At 40.0% G+C, this 25,023-nt stretch overlaps 1 protein-coding gene across 6 annotated transcripts in view; it reads right to left on the reverse strand.

Annotated features, from left to right (window-relative positions):
- The window catches only part of PTPRC (protein tyrosine phosphatase receptor type C), a 159,321-nt gene that overhangs the window by 47,645 nt on the left and 86,653 nt on the right, over positions 1–25,023 (reverse strand). For all 6 annotated transcript variants that reach the window (XM_025179991.2, XM_075936683.1, XM_075936682.1 and 3 more), the window contains 4 exons: positions 21,984–22,130; positions 17,336–17,467; positions 7,976–8,131; positions 3,134–3,324 (listed from right to left, as the gene is read on the reverse strand). In XM_025179991.2, coding sequence (XP_025035776.2) covers positions 3,134–3,324; positions 7,976–8,131; positions 17,336–17,467; positions 21,984–22,130 — 626 coding nt within the window. The remainder of the gene's footprint in view (positions 1–3,133; positions 3,325–7,975; positions 8,132–17,335; positions 17,468–21,983; positions 22,131–25,023) is intronic.

The following is a 25,023-nucleotide window of genomic DNA, read 5'->3' on the forward strand; positions in this document are numbered from 1 at the left end:
ATGCAGTTTTGTGTATGTAAAGTGTAAAATGTCAATTTGCAATCTCCAATTTGGAATCTCTTCACGTGTTCTCAAAGAAAATTTCAAAAGTGCAACTTCCATAAAGGATTCACTCTGCCAAATGTTCTAGCACCTCGCAAGAAAGCATATAAAACTATGTAGACATGTGAGATAATGTGAGACAACATACACTAGAACTTAAGTTGTATCAAGACCCACTCCACCAAGTCAAAAACCTGAAAAGGGGAGGGGAAATTTCAGGAATATTCATTGTATCTATAGTTTGATAAGTAAGTTCTCTTAGGAGACACTTTTTCTGAAAGGACTGCTATTTCTGCCTGTGCACCAAACACCTGAATATTTCGTTCTCAGTGTATATGTGGACTCTCTGGACTAAGGTTATGTTTATGCTGCTCACTAAACCCAGGTCTGACTGAGCCAATGCCCCCTTACAACCACATGCAAATCATTCTTATTGGGGCCAGCAAGCTCTCAGGATATGGATCAAAGAGCCTTGCCTAGGAGATGGGCCATAGCATAAATTGTGCTGTAACTTAGGTCTAGGACATGTCATTTTGCAGGCTGGCTATCACTCAAGTCACAGACCTGAGTGAGAAGGTCAGCATAGTGCAGCATGGTTGTAAGACCTGAATCCAGCAATTAGGCTACGTCTAGACTACATGGCTCTGTCGACGGAGCCATGTATATTAGGTTCGTAGACATAGGAAAATGAAGCAGCAATTTAAATAATTGCCGCTTCATTTAAATTTAAATGGCTGCCGCGCTGTGCCGATCAGCTGTTTGTCGGCACAGCACAGGAGTCTGGACGCTTTGAGGTCAACAAAGGAAGCCTTTATCAACTGCCCCATTATGCCTCGCATCCAGACTCCCGTGCTGTGCCAACAAACAGCTGATTGGCACAGTGCGGCAGCCATTTAAATTTAAATGAAGTGGTGATTATCTAAATTGCTGCTTCATTTTCCTATGCCTTTGCACCTAATCTACATGGCTCTGTCGACGGAGCCATGTGGTCTAGTCGTTGCCTTATAGCGGCAAGACCTATTGTAAAACTGTGTTTAAACATGAGTCCCATAGACGTGGGTTTACAATGCAATGTAAACATACTGTAAGAGACTGAAGAACTCCAAAAGACCCTGAACTCTTGAATTTTGGAGCTGGGCATTTGGGCAGGGTCTATGTATGTGCATAGTAAGGAGATAAGTGGCAGCAAATGCAGCAGTGGAAAGAAGATAGAGAGCTTATTAAATCTAAAAATCCTCCTGAAAAACTGGTTAAACCAGGAAATTGGGAAACAGCTCCTTTTATCCTATGTTGAGAGTGTCAGGGCTGTCAAAGACAGACATCAAATCTACAAAGCCACAATCAGGGTCAATAAATGAGGAGTAATGTTAGTTCGAACCAAAGGGTTTGATTCAAACTAACACGGCCAGGAGTGCACTTTTACTTTCGAAACAGCTAGGTTTCGAAACAGTGCACAGCCGAGATTATTTTGAATGCCTACATTTGCATCCCTAGTTTGAACTAGGATGCAAGTGTAGACGTACCCTCATGTACTGGACTGGAAAGATATCACTGAGTTGAGAGATTTTCTGTTTCTCCTTGGAATCAGTCAGCAGACAGACAGCCTAGAGTAAGGTGGAGTGAGTTGTGCTTCTGTTTTAGAGAAAAGTCTCTAAAGTGCTCTTTCCGTGCTCTTTTTTTAAAGTGCTTTTTTTTAGTTTCAGGGTTGTTGCAAATTCTCATTTTGAATTCTTACAAAGAAAGTAGTTTGTTATGTTGCAACCTTTCAGCAAAAGTACTGGTGTGTGTGTTTTAATCTAATCTCTGTGTACATAACAAATTCCAATGACTCTTGAGTAGACCCAGATCCAGAATCCTGCTGTTGCTGCCTAACGATATGTCTAAACAACATTATTTTGAAATAATTAGAGCTATTTTGAAATAACTTAATCTGCATCTATACAGCAGGAAGTTATTTCAAAATAGTTTCAAATACTGTCGAGCTGGAGGACTTCTTACTCTGACTCCTGTAACCCTCATTGTACAAGGAGTAAGGGAAGTTGGAGGAAGAGTGTTCTGTTTTGAAATGAATGCCATGTACTGGACTGGAAAGATATCACTGAGTTGAGAGATTTTCTGTTTCTCCTTGTATGCAGTCAGCAGACAGACTGCCTGCTGTCAATCCCAATTTCGAAATCAACTATTGTGAAATAAGCTACGCAATTGACGTAGCTCAAGGTGAGTAGCTTATTGTGAGTTAAGATCTGCTGTGTAGATGCATCCTAGAAGACCCTATGTGACTTCCCCAGCCAGGATCAAGCAGAACACTTTAGTTACAATCTTAGCCCTTGTGTATCTAGAGGATTAGTGCAGGCAGTGCAGGGTGAGCCCACAAGAGAAGACTGCACTCTATTCCAACATTGTCTCTAAATTCAAAGTATGAACTGAATGAACAAATCCCAGAGAGATTAGCATTCATTCTCCAAAGCTGCCTTTCATTAGCTAGGTAAGAAGAATAGTAATAGAGAGGTAGCCATGTTAGTTTGATCTTGATAAAACAAAAGGAAAAACTATGTAACACTTTAAAGACTAACAAGATGATTTAATAGGTGATGAGCTTTCGTGGGCCAGACCACAAAAGCTCAGCACCTATTAAATCATCTTGTTAGTTTTTAAAGTGCTACATAGTTTTTCCTTTTGTTTTAGGTAAGAAGATGATGGAGAAGAGTGAAGATAAAAGGCAGATACTGATTCCTGATAAAAGCTGTATAAACAACAAGAAATCCTGTGGCACCTTACAGAAGAACAGATTTATTGGAGCATAAGCTTTCGTGGGCAAAGACCCACTTTGTCAGATGCACGAAGCTTATGCTCCATTAGACGTTAATCCATTCAAATTATAAAATAAACACCAAGTGCTGCTGTGGCTCATCATAAGTAATCATCACCTTTAAAAAATATTTTAAACTTAGATCTGTTAAGAAAAGAGCTTTACCCTAGCAGAATATTTTTATTTAAAAATAGAAATACAACTTTTTACAAAAATACCACTGTCAATAATTTTGTGGTGAAATTAACTTTATACATCTCTACATCTCTCTTTATAACTTACCTGAAAGTGATATTCTCTCAAGTAATAAAGATCTTCTAGCTCAAAATAACATTCTTTCCGTGTAATATTTTTTCCATCCCATTTCAATACGACTGTCTCACGTGGGCCATTTTTTGCACCTTTTTTACATTCAATGCGAATGGCATTATTGATGGGGTTACTTACATTGATATCCGTCACTGCACCTGGTTCTGTTTGTACATGAAATGACACAATTTTGTATTTTAAAGTTTTGGAACCAAACATTCAAGATATATTTTTACCAATTTTTAATTAATCCCTACCTGCATGTTTCACTGATATACTTGATATATTTCTCTACCTACTCCTGCCTCAGCAATAGTCAATAGTACTGTTCATATGCTTACAGTTAAGCATGTGCTTATATGCACTTTGTTAACGTGGTAAAGAGATCTGCCTGTGTTCCTGATATAATGATAAATGACACAGTCATTGCTCCATTTCCTCCTCCTATGATTCTGCACTTGGGAAACTGTTATAGAAAAAGGCTTGTGTCATAGGCAAAGACATCATACATGTGTGTGCACATGAGTCCGATAAACTGTGATGTATCATAATAATAAATAATACTCGAAGAGCTCAGTAAATACTGTATTTTATAAGGGTACGTAGAAAACCATGGCAGTAAATCTAGCATGTATTTTATTACCCTACCTGATATATATGTCACAAAAAAGGCATGCTAATGAAAAGTGGCAGTAATCCACATTCTGTATGGATAAATTTACCCCACTACAGAGAGCCAGACTGCAAGATTTCACTGTCACATAAAACCACTATTACAGGATTACGTCACGTGGAAGGGATGATGTACACCCTTCATTTGGGGTAAAATTTCTTTAAGTGAGTGGATTTTCTTGTCAAGATTATTTCAAAACTAGTATGAAATAAATTATCAGTAGCATCTTTAATTTTCATTTCAATGGAGAGTTGGTACGTGAGTTTTATGTAGTCTTCCCAGAAATTTGGAAAGCATTTAAGCAACTAGGCACATTACTGAAATAGAACTCCAGACTTAAGAAGCTTTTCTTAAGGAGGCTTGTTTGTGGGAAAAGGAAGAACACCATCCTACTGGTGATGTCTTTGCCAACCTATTAAAGAAAAAATGGTCCAATGAGGTTGTTCTCTCCTTGAGGACATAGTAAGGTACTGGAGGTCTTTGCCTGAATCACCCCATTGTGTTAGCAGCTGACAAATGTTAAGTAAGCTCTGCTGACTAAAGTAGATGGCGCTCTGCCTAAAGATGGGGGGGAAAATTGCCAGGCTAACAAAAACTGTATTGTACGTCTAGACTACAGAGCTTTTCCGGGATGTCTCGTCCAAGGAACGTGTCTGCTTTTTCTGGAAAAAAAGTTGGAAAAGTGGACACATTTTGTTGGCATCCCTGTAAATCTCATTTTACAAGGAAGAAGGGATAGTCCAAAAGAGGGTTTTTTTCTGACATTTGGCCCCATGTAGATGGGCCAAATATTGGAAAAACCTCTTTTTGAGGTAAATTGGAAAAAGATAAGCAATTTGTAATCTAGATACAGCCTATGTGAGTGTGTAGTGTTGTAGAAAAACAATTAAAATTTTTCATTTTCAAAATGAGCAGCCCCCCAAATTTTTGAGGAAAGTCTGAACTGAGCATTGTTCTCTTCTTATTCATTTCTTTGTTGGACTTAGGAAGGGAGCACTGAATTGAAATACAGGTTTGGTGTTCAGGCCTGAAACTATAAAGCTGTGGAAAAATCGTCAGATGGGATGCCTGACATTAAACGCTCAAGAGAGTAGCTTTGGAAGGCTCATACTTGTTACATGTTTTGCAATTCTAGCCTGGCTGTCAAGTAGAGGACACTCAAATAGTGGTAAAGATAGCCAGTAAACAGAGAAAGCAAAAAAGGCCCAAATAAGATAGTTAAAGATACAACGACACTGGATTTAGGTCAAACCAATACCAGTAAGTAGGGATGTAAATACCCCTTTAAAAAGTTAACCAGTTAAAAAGTTTAAGACTCACTGGTTTAAGACTGAGGAACACCAAACAATAATTTTTTTAATGAGGAACACCAAGGATTTTTCATTGAACAAAAAAGAAGGGGGGTGGGAGTGGGGAAAGTTACTGATCAAAAACACCCTGTGTTGTTCTCCGTGACACACCTCCAGCTGCCTCGTGGCACACTGCTGTGCACCACTGAGTTAAACAATATATTTTAAATAATTTAACTGGTTGATTTCAATATCTGGGCAGCCTGTCACGGGTGCAGGGGGTCTGCTCTGTCCAGCTGGCCGGGAATGTTCTGTGCTGCACTGAGGTGCTGCTCTGGCTGGCCAGCCAGGTGCTGCAGCACTGCTCTGGCCAGCTGGCTGGGATTCTGCAATGCTGTGCCACAGGAGCCTACTTTGGCTGGCAGGGCACTGCTACAGCCAGCGGGAGTCCTGCTGACCAGACCACAGCAGCAGGTGGCTCCTTTCCTCACAAAGCTCTACAATTAACCATCTCCAAGTATGAGGTAACAGGTTAACCTTTTACATCCCTACCAGTGAAACTAAAGGATCAAAGAGTTTTGGCTTCCTCAAAAGGAAGAGATCTGAGAGGGACATTTACTAGATCAAAGGAGATCATTAGTAAAACTGTCCATTACATTGCCTGCAGGGTGCCATCAGCTACTAACTACATTTTAGAACTTTATATATTGCAGATGACTCAGAGCCAACATGAAGACACAGGGACATCCCCTGATAGGATGATGTGCCTGGTGTGCTATATAACTGATGCCCATTTAACACTGTAATAGTATAAAAAACTCTTGTGGATCTTTTGTATCCCCTAGAAATCAAATCTCATTATCTCTAGATTCCTGCAATAAGTTTTTTTGCCTCTGCTCTGGTCCCTTCACAATAGGTTAAGGGAATAGAGTGAGATAACAGTCTTGAATACAGTTTGGGAGGAACTAAGGAAGATAGCTACAGTCTGTATTTTGAAGATTCCCTTCAGACCCTGACATAAAGGGTATACTGTAGTTAAGGCCTGGAAGGGAGATATCAGGGATGGCGTTGGAAAAGTAGGCATATGTTGGAGATAGCCACAGAACACATAGCTGTAGAGATTCTGGGAAGATTCAGTATACCATTGGCAACCCTGGGAAACTGCTATAAACTCAGAAAGGTCTTCTGGGGTTTTTATACCATGCCAGTGGTGATTCAGCCTAAGGAGCCACTCGAATGGGAAGGAGGCTGAGATGGTTTAAAAACTTCTACATAGCATTTAGAAGCACAGCACAGAATCTCACTGCTAATCTGTTGCTCTCTCCTCTTTTCCAGAAGATCTAAGATCGATAAGGGACTTTTAATTATTCCTAGCTATCAAAAGGAAAAAAAGGCACTTCTTCAAAGTCTCATAACAGCAGTAATGATGTAAAATAGACTGTCCTATATGTTTGTTCTCTAAAAAGAAAAATCAGTTACCAGAATTAAATTTAATTCAATTCATTCAGGAACTTTTCAATTAAGAGGGAAATTACTGTTAATAATAATACTGTTAATACGGTAGAGAAAAAATATTCATATGAACTTTGTATTTCTTTTATGTTTTTGGATAATGATAGGAATTAAAACCGTGGGAAAATAATTTTTCAAGAAAAGGTTTTAAAGACAGATTCTCATTTAACACTTCTGGCTTGAGATGCAAGAGGTGGCATAGCAAACACTAACAGGAGTTTTCCATGATAGCTTTTCTAAGCTACTGGACATTAACACTGGTCAATCTAAGCACAGAAGGATGAAGAGAAGAAGAAGAAAGACAGCAAAAGGAAAAGAGAATCCAGAACTGCAGAAAGTTGAAAGAAACTATGGTACATAAAAAGAGGATTCTGAGCTTTATGACAAGAAGCAGGAATAGTTTGGAACTTTTAAACAATAACGAGAACAGTATTATATTCAAGACACTACCAACCATCAGGTTATGTTGTCTTTCTCTGCTTAAGGCAAAATGACACAAAAGTTAAAATACCTTTCAGTAATCTACAATAGCACATACAGTACTGCTGCCAGGGATGAACTGACAGTAGCAATGGTAGGAAACTTTTGCAAACAATTCCTCATGTAAACCTAGTCGAAAAGATGAAGGAAAAAGACAGATAGATGGGAAAAGGTTGATACCCTAAAAGTAGGGAAGGGTTAAAAGCTAGAGAGATACTGTGGAAGTAGAGCATAAGCCCTACACTGAGGTGGGCAAGGTCAAAGAATCCAATCTAGCTAACTGTACCTAAGAGTCACAGAATGCAATTTAATTTCATTTTTTTACTAGTATTGTGGCACAAAAATTAAATATATCATAGGGCTCAACAAATTAGTCAATCTACTTGCCCAGGGCGAGTAGATTTTAAGCCAGAACAGCGCTGGAGTGCGATCAGTGCATGCGCAATACAACCTGCGCATGCGCAGTGTGCCAAATTGTGCGGCTGGCAAGCGGCGCTCGCCACCGCTTGTCAAGCCCTGAATATATGTATATGCTTTAAAAAAAAAATCTTTGCATTTTGTATTACATTTTAAAAGTTCTTGCATAAAAAAATCTTTAAAATAAAAAAAATTAATTTCCATGAAAGACCTTTTAAAATGTCAGTATTACACAACACAATGTAAACAACATTGTAGTAATTCTATGTACTGAAAGCTTAATCAGAACTAAACATAAGATGTGAATATCAAAACAGTCTGATCTAAACGTTTAATTTATTGTAAATTGAGTGGTAATAAATTCATAACTAGTGATACAAGTGACAATGAGAATGTTTGTATTCATATAATAACTCTTTGTATTTCCCAAAGAAAGAAACTTACTTGATGACTTTGTGTAACCATCATAAATCAAAGATGTCCCCAAAAGTGTTTCATTTCTCAAATTATTGGTGTATGCTATAACTTGGATCTTGTAGTTTGTGTAAGGTTTATATCCTGTACAGCTGTAAAAAGTGGTCTTATTTCCAAGTTTCTTGTCTGTTTTTTTAAAAAGAAAGGTTAAGTTAGACTTTCATACTTTGAACAATATTTCTGTCACCAAAGGATGGCCAGTAAAGGTACTGGAATACATGTAATAGACAAGTTGTGGACTAAACTGGCCAGAGGGGTTATATTCCTGACCCCCATCAGCTGGTGATCACCTTGGATATGTCTAGACTGCATCCCTCTGTTATCAGAGGGATGCAGATTAGGCAGGTTGACATTGCAAATGAGGCAGAGGTTTAAATATCTCGTGCCTAATTTCCATAAAAATGGCTGCTGTGTTTTGCCGACTCAGCACTTTGTCGGCAAAAAAGTGGAAGTCTAGAATGGGATCTGTCAAGGAAGAAAGCCTTATGCAGGAGGCATAAGAGATATGTTGAAAAAGGCTTTCTTTCTCAACAGATCCCCTCTAGACTGCTGCTTTTTGCCAACAAAGTGCTGAGTTGGCAAAACGCAGAGGCTATTTTTATGCAAATTATGCGCGGGATATTTAAATCCCTGCCTCATTTGCATCCCTCTGCCGACAGAGGGATGCAGTCTAGACATACCCCTTGTGTCTTGCAACATGCTTATATTTTTAGCTTATATACTGTAAATATTTTCATTATCACCGCATAGCACACACATACTTACAAAATGAAAAGTCCAAGCAAAACAGAGGGCTGCTAATGATATCTTAATTAGGCCCCATCTTGTACATGTCGTGTCCCTCCTCCACCTGGATGCCTGCCTTATTCATTGGGTGGTTAGCTATTAGATATTATTTTTTATCCTCATTGAGGACTGAGGCACAGATCACTTAAGACCAAAATCATCAAGTGTGCATTTATTCTGGGTGACCAACCTGAAAACCCTAGGGACTGATCTTTCAGAGTATTTAGCATTTGTATAGCAATTTATAGTTTCGAAGGACGAGCTACCATTGACTTCAGTTCTAATTATAAACATTCACTATTTCAGTACATCTAGCCATATGGTGTTTTATATTGGACAGTCAGAAAATGAGGAGAACACAATTAGTGGTTGCCTATGAAAATATCTGGTCAGACTGTGGCTGGCAGAACATTCTACAGTGGTAAAAAACAATAAAGAAGACTCACTCTAGGAGCATGAACCATCATTCCTTAGTCCTTAACTCACTCCCTGACCTCCCTGTAGGCCTTCATGAATGGCTTATGAAACTTCAATTTCCCTTAAATACTTTACATCGTGTCACTATCGTCAGTGCTATGAAACTATGCTGACCAGCATGGAGGAAGGCAAGGAGCAATTATGTACTGACGTAGACTCTATAATCAGATCAATCTCTGTACCTCTGTATATGACAAACATCCTGTTGGAAAAATTTAGAAAACAATCAATAGTCTAGTAGCACCTTAAAACTTCTTTGGTGAGTTATGCCCATGAAAGCTCATGATACCTTCTACATGTTTGGTTAGTCTTTAAGGTGCTACTGGACTATTCATTGTTTTTTAAGTTTTCTACTTACAGCAAGAGACTCGGCTACAGTCTACAGTAACTCGGCTCTGAAGATTTTCATCCTGTTGGGAGACTTTAGCACTAGAGCTGGTAGAGACCATGGCTAGAGAGGCATGATAGGATGTCATGGAGTGCTATAGATGAACAAAAATGGACTCCTTTTCTTGGGTAACTGTGCAGAACACAGTCTGCTCAGCACTAACACCATCTTTAGGCAAAATGATAAATATAGAACAATATAGAACAATGCCACAGTCCAAACAATGGCAACTGATTGGCTATGTTATCAGCCACCAATGAGACATTCTTCTTTTTCTTTGCCCTTAACTCCTTTGGGAGCATAGGCCATCAACAATTTCTTTCCAGGCTTCTCTCAATGAAACATTCACAACATTAGAATTACCAGATCATGCATGGTGCCAAATGCTGGACAGACCTCTGATTAGTAACAGTGGTGCTGAACATACATATCTTTCCTTCAGAGTGCATGCATCCAAAACATAATCATAGACCCATAAAATACTGGAACTGGAAGGGATCTTGAGAGATCATCGACTCTAGTCCCCTGCTCTCACAGCAGAACCGTCTATATAATCCCTGACAGGTGTCTGTCTAACTTGCTCTTAAATATTTCCAGTGATGAAGATTCCACAACCTCCCTAAGCAATTTATTCCAGTGTTTAAAATCCTGATAGTTAGGAAGATTTTCTAATGTCCAACCTAAACTCCCCTTATTGCAATTTAAGCCCACTGCTTCCTTGTTCTGTCATCAGAGGCCAAGGAGAAGTTTTCCACACTCCTCGCTGTGACACCCATTTAGATATCTGAAAATGGCTATCAGTCCCCTCTCTCAGTCTTCTCTCTTTCAAACTAAATAAGCCCATTCCTTCTGCCTTCCTGTATTTTCTTGACTTTTAATCATATTTGTTACTTTCCTCTTCACCCTCTCCAATTTCTCCACATCTTTCTTGAGATGTGGTGTCCAGAACTAGACACAATACTCCAGTTGAGGCTTAATCAGTGCAGAGCAGAAGAATGACTTATCATGTCATTAATACTCCTGTTAATGCATCTCAGAATCATGTTTTATTATTTGGCAACAGTCTCACACTGTTTACTCACATTTATCTTGTTGTTCACTATGACCCCTAGATCTATTTCAGCAGTACTCCTTCCTAGACAATCACTTCCCAGTCTATATGTGTGAAAGAGAATATTCCTTCCTAAGTGGAGTACTTATTAAACTTCATCCTATTTTCCTCAGACCATTTCTCCATTTTGGCCAGATCATTTTGAATTATGACCGTATTCTCCAAAGATAGATAACAGAATAGCTTTCAACACAGTAAAACTGAAGCACACCAATTATCCGATGAAGTTTCGGTAGTAACTTGACAACAAAGCTTTGTTCATGCCCATCAATCACTGGCAACCCATCAGGAAAAGGAAACCAATTTAAACAACTAAATCAGCTGTATGAGCGCTGTAGCCAAAGGAAGTGGTACTCCAGGTTTGAGTCAATGAGAATGAGGACATCTCCAAACTCTAAAATGACAAGCAAAAAGCATTTGTTGAATGTCAGAATAATTTCACTTCCATCTCAAAGAAAGATCAGTTTAGGTACCTACAGAATTAAGTCCAGTCTCAAACAAGGAGAATGCAGGATGTATGATGAAAGAGGAAAGCTGCGGACCTCTAGCACTACACAGATACAAATAACACAAAGGTGTTCTTTGACTCTCTCAGAGTAGTCTTTGGAACATCTAAATCTGGCATAGGTCCCTTAAAGTCAGCAGACGGCCAGGAGCGGCTTGAGGCTGGCTGTAGCAAGTGGTGCCCCAGGCACAATCGGTGCCCCCACCAATGGCCGTGATGTAATCACAGGGCACCAGGGGCCCCCGTGATGTCATCGTTGGGCGCCTGGGCCAGCAGAGCCCTAGGCAACCACCTAGTCTTCCTAGGCTCATGGACAGCCGCTGCAGATGGTACGACCCTCATCAAAGACAAAAAGGGAATCATATAGCAGTGGGATGAGCACTTCAAGAGTTTACTCAAACAGACCGTCCACAGTCTATCGGAATGGCTTTGGCCTTTCACTTGAGAAACCCATCAGAGAGGCTCTTGATCCCCCTCATCAGTGGAGAAAGTTATAAAAGCCATTAACATCTGTACATTAACACCTGGCAAAGTATCTGGAAAGGATGTTATCCCAGCAGAATTGTATAAAAAAGCAGGCCCAGTGGCTACTGAAGGGTTTCTAGACATCATGCATAGCCTTTGGAAGGAAGAAGCAATGCCACAAGACTTCAAAGATGCTATTACTGAAACACTGTTTTAAAAAAAGACAGCAAAGCTGACTGTAGAAACCACAGAGGCGTTGTTCTCCTCTGTACAGCAGGCAAAATACTAACTTGCAGTCTACTCAATAGACTCATTGCAAACATATCTGAGGAGAATCTGCCAGAAGCACAGTGGATTTTAGTCCAGGTCATAGTACAGTGGACATGAACATCCTTGTAAGGCTGATCCAGGAAAAAAATGTTTAGAGTAGGACATGGAGCTCTAGTCAGTTTTCATCAATCTGACTAAAGCTTTTGATATGGTCAACAGAGGGCCTATAGGCTATTCTACATAAACTGGGCTGCCCAAGAAGTTTCATGCAAATTATCCATTTGTTCCATGACTACATGATAGTGCAAATACTCACCAGTGGTGACTTTTCTGATGCATTTAAAATCTCAAATGGAGAGGAACACGGCTGAGCACTTGTTCCAATGCTATTCATCTTCTTCTTTGCTTGTGCTCTCTGCCATGCATCAAGGCATTTGGCTCACACAGGGCTGGCCCGAGCTATTCTGGCTCTGTGGGCCCTGCGCGCATGGAGCTGCCCCCGGGGTGTGAGGCACCGCTCCCAAGCACATGATGCATGCGTGGGCCCACCCCTGGGGCACGCAACGCATGTGCGGGTCCACCCTAATCACATGGCCCCACCCCCTCACGCATGCGCAGTGTGCCTGGGGCAGAGCCGCACGTGTGTCATGCTCCCAGGGACGCACTTGTGCTGCGCTGCCCAGCCTGGCCCAGACACCACCACTGGCGTGTAGCATGGGATCGGCTGTGCTTGGCTGTGCAGGGCCCCGCAGCCATGAGGGGAAGGGCACTGCTGGCCGGTGCTGTGGGGGTTAAGTGGGTCCCACCCCAGGCAGCCGTTACAGCATGGCCACTGGGAGCTGCTGCAGCCTGCCAGGAGCTGGGCACACGGTGCCTTATAGCAGCTATAAGGGGTACTGCATGTCCCAGACTGCTGCCATCAGTCACCCCCCACAGGTTGGCACCCGGGCAGATGCCTGGCTAGCCCATTCCTCAATCCGGCCCTGGGCTCACAGGATATACATTTGCTACCAATTTGACGGCTCTTTTTTTGATCTTGGAAGACTCAATGCTAAGATCAAGATACTTCTCCTCAAGGCACTTTCTGCATATGACTGTGCTTTGATGGTTCATACACAAGATGTGGAAACTACAGAACTTGAACCACCAGGAAAAAAAACAACCTTTCATTGGTGGCATCTGACTCACACCTTGAAAATGAACATGCATCAGTCCACACTGCTTTGGACCATTATCAAGCAGAGCCCATCATCAACACGGACATATGTCCTCTGGAATGATGGCTGAAGCATGAAGCGACATATAAATCCTTAGCACATGTGGTACCTTGCAATGTAGGCTACAAAAGTGCCATATGAACACTTTGCGTCATTTTCAGGTGATATTGTAAATAAGAAGCAGGCAGTATTATCCCCTACAAATGTAAATAAACTTGTTTGAGCAATTGGCTGAACAAATAGGACTGAATGGACTTGTAGGTTCTAAAGTTTTACATATTATTTTTGAGAGCATTTTTGTAAATTACAGTTGTAAGTTCAACTTTCATGATAAAAAGATTGCTGTAGAATATTTGTAGTGGGAGAACTGAAAAATAGAATTTATTTTGTTTTTACAGTGCTAATATTTGTAATAAAAATGAATATAAGGTGAGTATTGTACACTTTGTATTCTGTGTTGTAGTTGAAATTAATATTTTTGAAAATGTAGAAAACATACAAAAATGTTTAATAAATGGTGTTCCATTACTGTTTAAAGATTAATTTTAATTTCCTGATGAATCATGATTATTTTTTTACTCACTTGACAGCTCTAGAAATAAGGAAAAAACTGGCTGAGATTCTGTGCTACACTTCCAGGAAGCACAGCACATGAAAAGCGGGGAATAGGTGTTTTAAAGGCACCTTCCTGCTTTATCTGGACTGCTCTGGGGCTCAGTTCATCCTCCAGTATGTTTATAGCCCCCTATGCACCACTGAGCAGTTTAAAGTGGCTATACCAGGAGGTGAAAACTTTCCCTTCAAAGCAAAATAAAACTATTTGTTCTGCCCTATTTTCCTTCCTCTTTCATTTAAAATAACCGGATTAGAAGTTCTTCCTTTTAAAGCTAGCTAAATGCTGAAGTGTTCACAAATTCTATTGCCAGTTATTTGGTTTCCCTCACACCCACTGCACTCCACTTCTTCCCTTCTCTCCTCAGTCTTATGAAACTGACTTGGGAACATAAAATCAGCTCCCAAATTCACAAATGCTATCACGAGTCTTCAAACTACTATGTTCTCTCCTAGTCTAGCTAACTCTGTTCAAAAATGGCTCAGCTGCATTAGTTAAACTATAAACCCTTGAGGAGGAATCCTTTTTTTCTTGTATTTTCATAGTAACTGATTAAATTGGGTCATGATCTATGATTAAGGTTCCTAGATACTACCCCAGTATTATTAATAAATAATTAAGATGAAGTTTAAGGCTAGAACCTGAACTAGAAACTGATATGGTTTCAGATGCAATTTCTTAAAAACAGAGTCTATAAATATTAGGAGGTAAACAAAGTCTGACAGGTATACTACCACATATAATTTCTGAGCAACCCCTACTAATTCTGATACAATGGGGTCCTTTGAAAGCTTTCTGTGTGCATACCTTCTAATCCATTGTCTTGTTCATCTCAGGATCATTCATATTTCTCCTCCCTCTCCATGATTCCAATATCAAATCCATTCTTCTCTCTCTCTCTCTCTCTCTCTCTCTCGTGTTTGGGTTCAGTTACCTAGCTTCACAGTAAGTGTAGGCTACTGCCACACTGGGTTCAGTTTAGACAGAGGCAAGTGTTAGGAAGACCCACATGTTTTTGTCAGACTGTTGATTGCCAGTGGGTCGTTCCAGGTAGGTGTACTGCAGATGTATTTCATGAAATTATAAGCAGTCTCATGAGCTTTTAATGGCAGCAGACAAGACCAGAGTTGATTTCAGGATGAAAACAAATGAGGCAGCAATTAAGCAGGAACACTGGGCTGTGTAGTCTTGTGGCAATGATCTTTCCCTCTGATGAATTAACAGCTAGAGGTCTTAACTAGCTATTTCAAACACATTTTTCCATAGTGCCCAAGTTTGGGAGCAGATTAGATGTCCAGCACACTTGCTGGTTGTAGAATAATAAAGAGGTATTTTTGATGGGAAATCAACATTCCTAGCTATCTCAGAGATACCACTGATTTCCTGAGGAAATTACAAAACATCAATAACCTCCCTGATAAAACCATCTTTGCCACCATGGATATAATCTAACTGGCCACTCCCGTAAAGACCTGGCAACATCTATCTTTCTTCAAAGAGATTTTAACACCAGATTACAGAGAGAGACTTCAGAACTTTTATTCATGCTTAAATTCAACACGGTACGAATGGGCCCTAATAAAGATGCTAATTACCTTGCACATTACAAAGACAGCCTCCCCACCTGTTGATAATTGTAGTAACTCCAGATTAGCCACTTATTGATTTATAATAAACTATTTCCTCCTTCCTTCTTTCTTCCTTGCCCCTCACTCCCAACTTCTGTTCTAATATCTGGTTAGATATTAGATATTTACTTTCTTCATTGTATTCCTTTGTTATATATGGTCATGACAATTCACTTTCAGAATATGATGTAAAGAAGTGGATTTGCCCCACAAAAGCTCATCACCTAATAAACTATCTTATTAGTCTTTAAAGTGTTACATATTTTTTCTCTAGTTGTAAAGAGAACCATGTTACATATTTTTTCTTTAGTTGTAGAGAGAACTAGAGTAAACAAACAACATGTCTTTTGGGTACCTTTGTACCCAAAGTCTATATAAATTATAAAAGAAGTAGAAATATTAAACTAGTTATGCTGTGTGTGAGAAGACTGAAAGACAATAAAAATTACTATAGATAGATAGATAGATAGATATAATATTTTCTTTATTTTCCTTTATGAAAAATAATTTCTAGGAGGAAGAAAATGAGGTAAAACATTACCTAGCCTCTCCCTACAAAGATCTCTTCATTTTTAAAATTATACTTATAATCCATACTGTAATATGGCACCTTAGAGACTAACATCAATACATATATACATATAATCATGAGTGTTTGTGAGCAAAACCCACTTCCTCAGATGAGCTTAAGTGGAGCTCACCTCCTTCTAAAACTCGAAAATATTATTTAGTTGATTATTGGTCCACATCGTTCTGTTGGTTGAGTGCATTCTACTTTCATCACATTGCTCACAACTGTTCCAAGACGGGCCCCAATAGCTTATTAGTGGATATTGTTGTTTTGTCCTATTGTTGAGTTCCTTGACTTTCTCAAAATACATGATAGCTATCTTTGGTGAATCTAGCGGACTAGCTCAACTGTGAACATTTTGATATAAAAATAAATTACATGGTTGAATTGATAACATTTCCAAGGAAAAAAATGTAGAGAAGTGATTATTACACATAAACTATTATGTGTTTTATGGTAGTGCCTAGAGCAGGGGTGGGCAAAAGGGCCTCCGCAGGCTGGATCCAGACCACCAAGCAGATTGGTACCGCCCATGTTGGTCCTGCTGCTCGCCCGACCCCCAGACCAATAAAGGCGTGGGGCTGGGAAGTGTATGATGCCTTCTCCCATCCTGTCAGGCGCACACAGTACTTTGAAAAGCCATGCGCTACTGGCAGGGTGGGAGCAGATGTCATGCACTTCCCCAACCCCAGGCCATGATTGACCTGGGAGTGGGTGGAGCGTGTAAAGTTTCCTCTGCCCTCCTCTCCACCCTGCGAGGAACTCGCGGCACTTCAAAGTGCCACACACTCGCGCAGGGCGGTGCCAGGACATATGAAGCTTCATGCAGTTTCCCCACCCCCAGGCGCTAATTGGCCTGGGGGTGGGGGAGCACATAAAGCCTGCTCCCGCCCTACGAGGAGCACATGGTATTTTGAAGGCCTGGGGGTGGAGGAGTGCGCAAAGCCTCTTGCCCTGCCAGGGGCATGGGTGCCTAGTGGAAAAGGGGAGGCAAAGGGGCTCTCCCACCCCCAGACCAATCATGGTCTGCTGGTGGGGAAGCCCAGAAGCATCCTGGCCCCGCCCCCTTATGTTTTAGGCCCCACCCCTTTTGGGGTAGCCCAGGACCACTTCAAAAATTTTTGTACTGGCCCCTGGCCAAAAATTATTGCCCACCCCGGCCTAAAATTATTGCCCACCCCTGCCTAGAGTCTCTATTAAATGATCAGGGCCTCATTGTGCTAAGCGTTGTACATAATGTACAAAACTCATAATTAATCTATGATATGTGGCAATTATAAAAAATAAAGAAACACTTGCCTTCAGATTGATTACATTTCACCATATAGCCATGAATAGGGCCTTTTGATGTATTTGATGGTTCTTTCCATTTAATGAATACACTTGTACTATTCGTTTGTTCCTCACCATATTTTTCAGGTTTGTCTGGTGCTGTTACAAAAAATTAAGAGAGAGGGAATAACACTGTTTTAATGAGGAAGCTATTATTTTTCAAATGATGAAAGCTCAGAACATTTGACATGAAAAATATGCATTTTATAGCAGCATTTGAAAAATATTTGCTGTAATTAATATTTTTTGGAATATTAGTACAAGAAACCAGCAGGAGATACCATTGTGAATAATAATGTACATAGTTCATTAAATTCTAATTTATTTTACACAAATGAAGGGCATACACAAACTTTAGAAATTAAATATTTTTAAATTAAAACATTAACAGCTTGGGGTACTTCTATACTGCATGGCTATTTCAGAATATCATGAAGCTACCTTGCATCTACACAAGCCTGTTATTTCAAAATATTTTCCAAAATAATGGACATGTTATTTCGCCATCCTGGTAAACTTAATTGCACACACCTGGGCTGTGTCTAGACTGGCCATTTTTTCTGGAAAATCAGCCGCTTTTCCGGAAAAACTTGACAGCTGTCTACACTGGCTGCTTGAATTTCCGCAAAAGCACTGACTTCCTACTGTAAGAAATCAGTGCTTTTTGCGGAAATACTATGCTGCTCCCGTTCGGGCAAAAGTCCCTTTTGCGCAAAACTTTAGCGTAAAAGGGCCAGTGTAGACAGCTGAGATTTGTTTTGCGCAAAAAAGCCCCGATTTGCGCAAAAAAGCCAATGGTGATTGGGACTTTTTTGCGCAAACGAGCATCTAAAGTGCTTTTGTGAAAAAGCTTCTGTGCCAATCTAGACACTCTTTTCCGAAAATGCTTTTAACAGAAATCTTTTCCATTAAAAGCATTTCTGGAAAATCATGCCAGTCTAGACGTAGCCCTGGAAAACTTAATTGTAGACACACCAAATTTCAAAACTAGCTATTTCGGAATAGACTTGAAATAAGAGACGCAATTTTCAAATTTAGAGTGCTATGTAGACGAACCCTCAGAGAATAAGCATGAATTTTGTAATAACCAGTGTAATGTGGCAATTTAAGAAACAGGAAAAATTAGAAAGGTATTTGTATGTGTGAATCACCTGAGCAATTAGTACATAAATTAAAATGGAATAAAAAATACAGTGATTTTAAATAATTAAGAGAAAAAATGTATGTTAAATTTCAAAAGTGATTGGATGTGGGAGTATTCTTGTTGTGTTCAATTGTAACTTGGCTTTTTGAACATATTTTGCACATTGTAAGTTTGCTAAGTAATGTGAGGATTAAGAATTCATACCAATGAGACATAATACTTGGAAAGAGAAACAGCCCATTTTCAAGAATCATAAAATGTGAGAGATGTGAAATGCTTGTTTTGGAGGGTAATTTATAACAAATGGACTTATATAAATGGAAGAAAGATTTGTAATAAAGGGATCCAAAATATCTGGAACCAAAAATTGACTAGGAATTCAGCCAACAAGAAAATGTGTCAGTGGTATTACAATGAGATCTTTTCAAAGCATTGGTGTTGACCAAAGAGGCTATACATATAATGGCAGACCTGTTGCAGGCCTAGGAGACTATCTAAGGAAATGTTAAATTATATAAGGCAACATAGTTGAATGTGGGGATGGGCAATAATTTTTGACCAGGGGCCACATCAAACATTTTTAAAGTGGCTCCAGGCTTTAAGGAGTGAGGCCTCAGACAGAACGGGAGGAGCCAGGACAATTCCATGCTCCCCTGCCCAATGACCCTGATTGGTCTGGGGATGGGGTTGTGTGTGAAGTCTTTGCCCCTGCCCCCCAGAAAATACTTCCAGCTGTGCCCATGCCCCTGGTGGTGGAAGGAGATTTTGCACACTCCCCTTACCTCCAGGTCAATCAGGGTCTGGGGGAAGGGAGGAGCCCACGAAGTCTGCCCTTGCCCTGCAAGAGACTCACTTAGGGTATGTCTAAACTACATGGCTCCGTTATTAGGACTGTAGACATCATGGGATGAGGTTTATCAGGGCGGTCAACAAAGGCTTTTGATGTCGACCACCGAGCGTCCAGACTCCCACACTGTGCTGACAAATAGCTAATCGGCACAGCGCGGCAGCCATTTTGATGTAAATGAAGTGGAGATTATTTAAATCACCACTTTATTTTCCTGTGTCTACAACCCTAATCTACATGGCTTCGTCAACGGAGCCATGTAGTGTAGACATACCCTTAGAGTCATCCACCAGCTAAGCACTGACTCTAAGGGTATGTCTACACTACCCCGCTAGTTTGAACTAGCAGGGTAATGTAGGCATACCGCACTTGCAAATGAAGCCTGGGATTTGAATTTCCCAGGCTTCATTTGCATAAGCGGGGAGCCGCAATTTTTAAATCCCCGCTGCTTCGAACCCCGTGCAGCGCGGCTACACGGGGCTCGAAATAGGTAGTTCGGACTAGGGTGCCTATTCCGAACTACCGGTACACCTCGTTTCACGAGGAGTAATGGTAGTTCGGAATAGGAACCTAGTCCGAACTACCTAGTTCGAGCCCCGTGTAGCCACGCTGCACGGGGTTCGAACCAGCGGGGATTTAAAAATGGCGGCTCCCCGCTTATGCAAATGAAGCCCGGGAAATTCAAATCCCGGGCTTCATTTGCAAGTGCGGTATGCCTACATTACCCTCCTAGTTCGAACTAGGAGGGTAGTGTAGACATACCCAAAGTGACTAACTCTAAGCATGGAGCCCCTTGCAGGGTGAGAGGAGACTTTGAGTCATTTCCGCCTTCCTCAGACCCTGATTAGCCTGATGGAGCACAAAGTCTCTTATTTCCTTCCCTCCGGCTCATGGCACTGATTGGCCTATGGGCAGGAGAGTAGCAGGATCTCCATGGGCCAGATCAACCCACTCGGTGAGCCAACTCCGACCTACAGAGGCCCTTTTGCCCATCCCTGATCCAGTGAGTAGTTCATTGTACTGGCTGGCATCAGGAGATCTGTGTTCTATTCTCAGCTTTATCACTGACCTGCTGTAATGTTTAGCAATTCACTTTATGTTTTTGTGTCTGTTTCCTTTCTGACTTTTTCAATGCACTGTCTATTCAGATTATAGGTTCCTCAAGACAGGGACTGTCTCACTTATTTTCTATACGGTGTCTAGCACACTGGTAGCCCTACTCTAAATTGGCGCGTGTCTTTATCATAGTACAAATAATAGATAGTTGTGTTGAATGTTTAGGAATTTCAACCTTGTTTTATTTTAAAAAATAGGATGGTCTGTAATATATTTGTTTATAAATCAATATAAAACATATTTCTCAAAATGGTTTTCAACATTGTCTGATAATCATTTTAAAAACTTTTTTTGATAATTTTTTCATGGAATCTGTTTTGGGTCCATATTTAATATTAATTCAATATAACAACTATTACATGTATTTCAATTATTTCAAAATGTACAGTTAAAAATAGTTATATTGAAGTTTGCCTCACTTTCAGAAAAAAGTATGTGCCATTGGGAAGGAGTGAAGAGAAGAGGGTTTGGCCAACAAGAGGTTAAACAAAGCCTTTTGGACCAGCTAGCCCCATCTCACTTTACCTGTAGCCAATGTCAGGACTAGAGGGAGATAAAAGGAAGGAGCTTGGCTCAGTTAGGAGCTGACAAGCAAAGAGACAGGAGCATAGTTCTGTGGTCTGCAGGACAGGAACCAAAGCCCGTCTATTTGGACAGCCACTGGGACAAGTAAGCCTCCAAACCCCACCCCCACCCCGAGACAAAGAGGGAAACCTGCTAGAACCCTAGCTAAGGGGAAAATCTGTACTCTTGGGACCATGCCCCAAACTTAAGGACTATATTCATATAGTGGATTGGAGTTTCTAGGCTGGGGTACCAGTGACAAGGTTCTGCACTGCTTTCCTACTGGCTAATTCTAGAATCTAACCACTAGGCTACCTCCCCCTCTCCCACTGCCAGGGAGATCTGGCCACAATTATCTTCTACAGCCTTTATACCTATATCCATGTTCTGCAGAAATAAAATTGTTTTATTTCTGTTTATAGAATTCAAAGTGTACCAATTTGTGAGTGAAGAGAGGGGGATTTCAAATTTCATTTTTTTCCATTTTTTAAAAAATGGAATCTTCTGATATTTAAAAATGTCAGGAAATGGAAATGGCATTTCAGCCATTTTTGAAGGAAAAAGCTGAGGGGGGAAAAGGAAAAAGGAAAAAAAGGGAAAACAAACAAACAAAAATGAGAGGAATTAAAGGGAAACATGGAAAAGGAGACGGAAGGGAAGAAAAAAACCTAAATATTAAAGGAAACAATTTAAAAGACAAAAATTATTGTCAACAAATAGAATACATATTTTGTTTTCAGATTGTCAAAAATATCAACTCCCACAAGAATTTCAAAAATTTAAATATTTTTCATTGCATAAAGAGGTAATTTTAACTCCCAAAAATGTTAAAAATATGTGATTTGCTGTACAGTGAGTTTAGCTCCTGAAATGGACATACCTACCAGAGACATGCATTGTTTTCCATTTTGTTTTAATAAAATTAAAGAAAATATTATACTTACGTCCATAATCTGTTGTTATATTTGCTTTATCTTTTTTTATTTCCATGTTTGTATTAAAGATTATTTCTGAAGTACAGCTGTACATAGTATTGGCTTTTAGACTGGTCAGTGTTACAGAGTTATTCTGAGTCCTTAAAAGATTAAACCCTGAATTAAAATGAAAGATTTATTAACATTTTCACATATCCAAAGTCGCTGGTATTTTATGTATTTCCTTTTCACTTTGGCTAATTAAAAAAAGCAAGTAAATACTCCAGTTACGGTATCTTCATATTAATACAGTTGCACAGTATCCACTCATATTTCAGACTAAGAACACTATTTTGCTTTTAATTGACATACATGTATCCTTATTTCCTCCATATTCTCTCTGAGGCCAAAGAAACATATTTGCAGCAATAAATTCTGGTCAGACACAATTCAAAATACATTCTGGACCAGCCTCTTTCTCAGTGAAGATAATTTATACAATTGTGTATTGTATTTTTATTTAATTTTAATTACAGATATTTTAATATAACCAAGGAATTTTTTAGTATTCAATATAAAAATAATTCATGCCAATCCTTATACTCAGTCAAGCACAAACCTCAAAAGTCTGAAAGGTTCAACATAGTTAAAAGCTAAAATGTCTCAAAGATTATCTGAGCTTTGAGATCAAGCTCATTATTCTTTCCTGTCTAGCTGCTTCTTTTCTCATAACTCAGCAAGATCAAGTCCCTTCCTTTAAACTCTTCTGTTCTTAATTATTTCCTTCCCCTTCTCTTCCATGTACATCCAGCTTTTTCTTAGTTCCACAGCCTGCATGAACTCCTTTCTCTGTAGTACTTCAAAGTGGCCCTCTCTGAACAGCAGATTACAGGGAAAGGACAAAGACCAGGAGATGGTTTCCAGAGGCAGTAGGGACTAGGTGTGGATGTTTATCATCTGCTTCTTCTTGGATGGATATTTTGAAAGGCTGGGAGAGCCAGAGATTACCTGTGCTATGCCTGTTATTATTACTTTTGTGAAGTGCTTGAGCAGGCCTTTCTAACTCCTTGGTAACGGCAGTGAATCCCTCCTTCTGCAATACGGATTATGAAGAACTTCTCTCTCTATCAGTTGGGCTACATTCTTCCTATTGGTGCCATGAGGGATTCCTCACAGATCCCTCTCAGCTGTCAGCAGTGGGCCATAATCATCTCTCCCCTTACAAATTTTATTCTAACCATGCATATTGGGAAGGCTCCTTTCATCCTCACTATCACTTTCTTACCAAATGATGAGTGAGAAAAATGTGAGGACAACACCACATTGGAAGATGTGTACCTTCTCAATGCTTTTCACCAAACAATTAAATATATGTCATTTCAAAAAGTATCAATTTAAGATTAGATAAGAAACGGGTATGAATCAATATGAGACAGACAAGGTATATGAAGTAATATATTTTACTGGGCCAATTTTTGCTGGTGAAAAGGACAAGCTACAAGTGTTCTTTTTCAAGTGTGGAAGATCTAACCAATCTCCAAACTAAATACAAAGTGGGATATATTATTAAGCAGAATGCGTTCACACGTGTTGTACAAGGTCAATTAATGGGAAATGAGTAATTAATGCATCTGTAGCCCTTTAACAATGGAAGTTTAGCAACACAGTATATTGAAAATTGTTGTAAAAGTGCATGCAATCCATGTCTCTTTTATATGTATGTTTTTAGTGTCTAGCAGAGATGTGAATTAAGTTCCTTAGCTTGTCTGTTGAACTTTTTGTTCATATCTGGTATTATGAGAAGATTCCAGAAGACTTGAAAAATGCTAACATTTTTACAGTCTTTAAGAAAGGAGGCAAGTCAGAGTGTGGAAACTGACAGGCAGTAAAGTCCAACACAGGATGCAGTGTGCTAGTTCTTCCTTTGGGAAATTGTTGCAATGTGTTTTCATGTGCTGAGACCTTATAGCAGGACACTAAGATCCAGGTCTACAAGAACTGGATGTGATGTGAAACCTGGGTAGCCTACTGACATCCTATTCTCTGGAATCTGGAGAAGTACCAAAAATGATGCCTCCAGAAGATCCTTCACATCAAGTGGCAAGATCACTATACTAACACCAGGATCTTCACTGAAGCAAATGTCACAAGCTGGGAGGAACAAGCCACCAACCAAACCCACTGGCACCATATCCTCCATCAGTCAATGACCCACTTTGAGGAAAAGCACCTTGCCTTTGAAAGTGAAAAGAAAGATGGACGGGAAGAAGAAAGAACTTTATCCTAGCAACAACTAGCCTTCCACGAAATATACCTTACTGCAGACAAAGTTGCAATTCCAGAATCAGACTACTGAGATACCTGAGGATCCATATGTAAATCTGTTGTAGAGATCATTCTCAAACTGAGGGATTGCCAATGAAATGAATGAATGAGGCTGGGACCGATGCCATCATAATGAAGGAATTTGTTGAATATGGAGGAGACATCCATGGTGGCAAGAATAGTGTTCTTTGGAGGCTGGTTAATATTGCAGTTTCTGGAGGAAGTCAGTCGATCCCTTTGTGTGGTGAGTAGTTTGAGGGTGGCTTTTATGAGTCCTGGTACTCTTCCTGCCAGAGTGCTATGGCTAGATGTAATGGGTTTGCCTGGGTTCCCTTCCTTCCATTTTGGGAAACATGTGAAAGGCCATTGGGGAGCAAGACTGGGGTATGAGGTTGAAGAGTTTATCTTAGATCTGTTTGGGAGAGGAATTGTTGACATTCTTAAATTCCTGTGAGAATTGTGGAGTGGACTCTTTCTTGCATTTTTTATAGTGGGTAGTGTCTGAGGGGATGTCTACACTACAGCGTTATTTCAAAATATCTTACTTCGAAATAGTTAATTCAAAATAGCTTATTTCGAAATAACGCATTTACGTACAAAATGCATTTCAAAATACCTTTTTGCTATTTCAAAATAGTGCATCCACACTGAGTGGATGCTGAATTGCATTTAAGGCCGGCCGGAACCAGGTCCGGTAGGACATCAGATCAGGAGTTACTGAGGCTTGCCCTTAAAAGTCCACCCT

This window comes from Pelodiscus sinensis, chromosome 9 (genome assembly GCF_049634645.1).
Source record: "Pelodiscus sinensis isolate JC-2024 chromosome 9, ASM4963464v1, whole genome shotgun sequence".
NCBI lineage: Eukaryota > Metazoa > Chordata > Testudines > Trionychidae > Pelodiscus > Pelodiscus sinensis.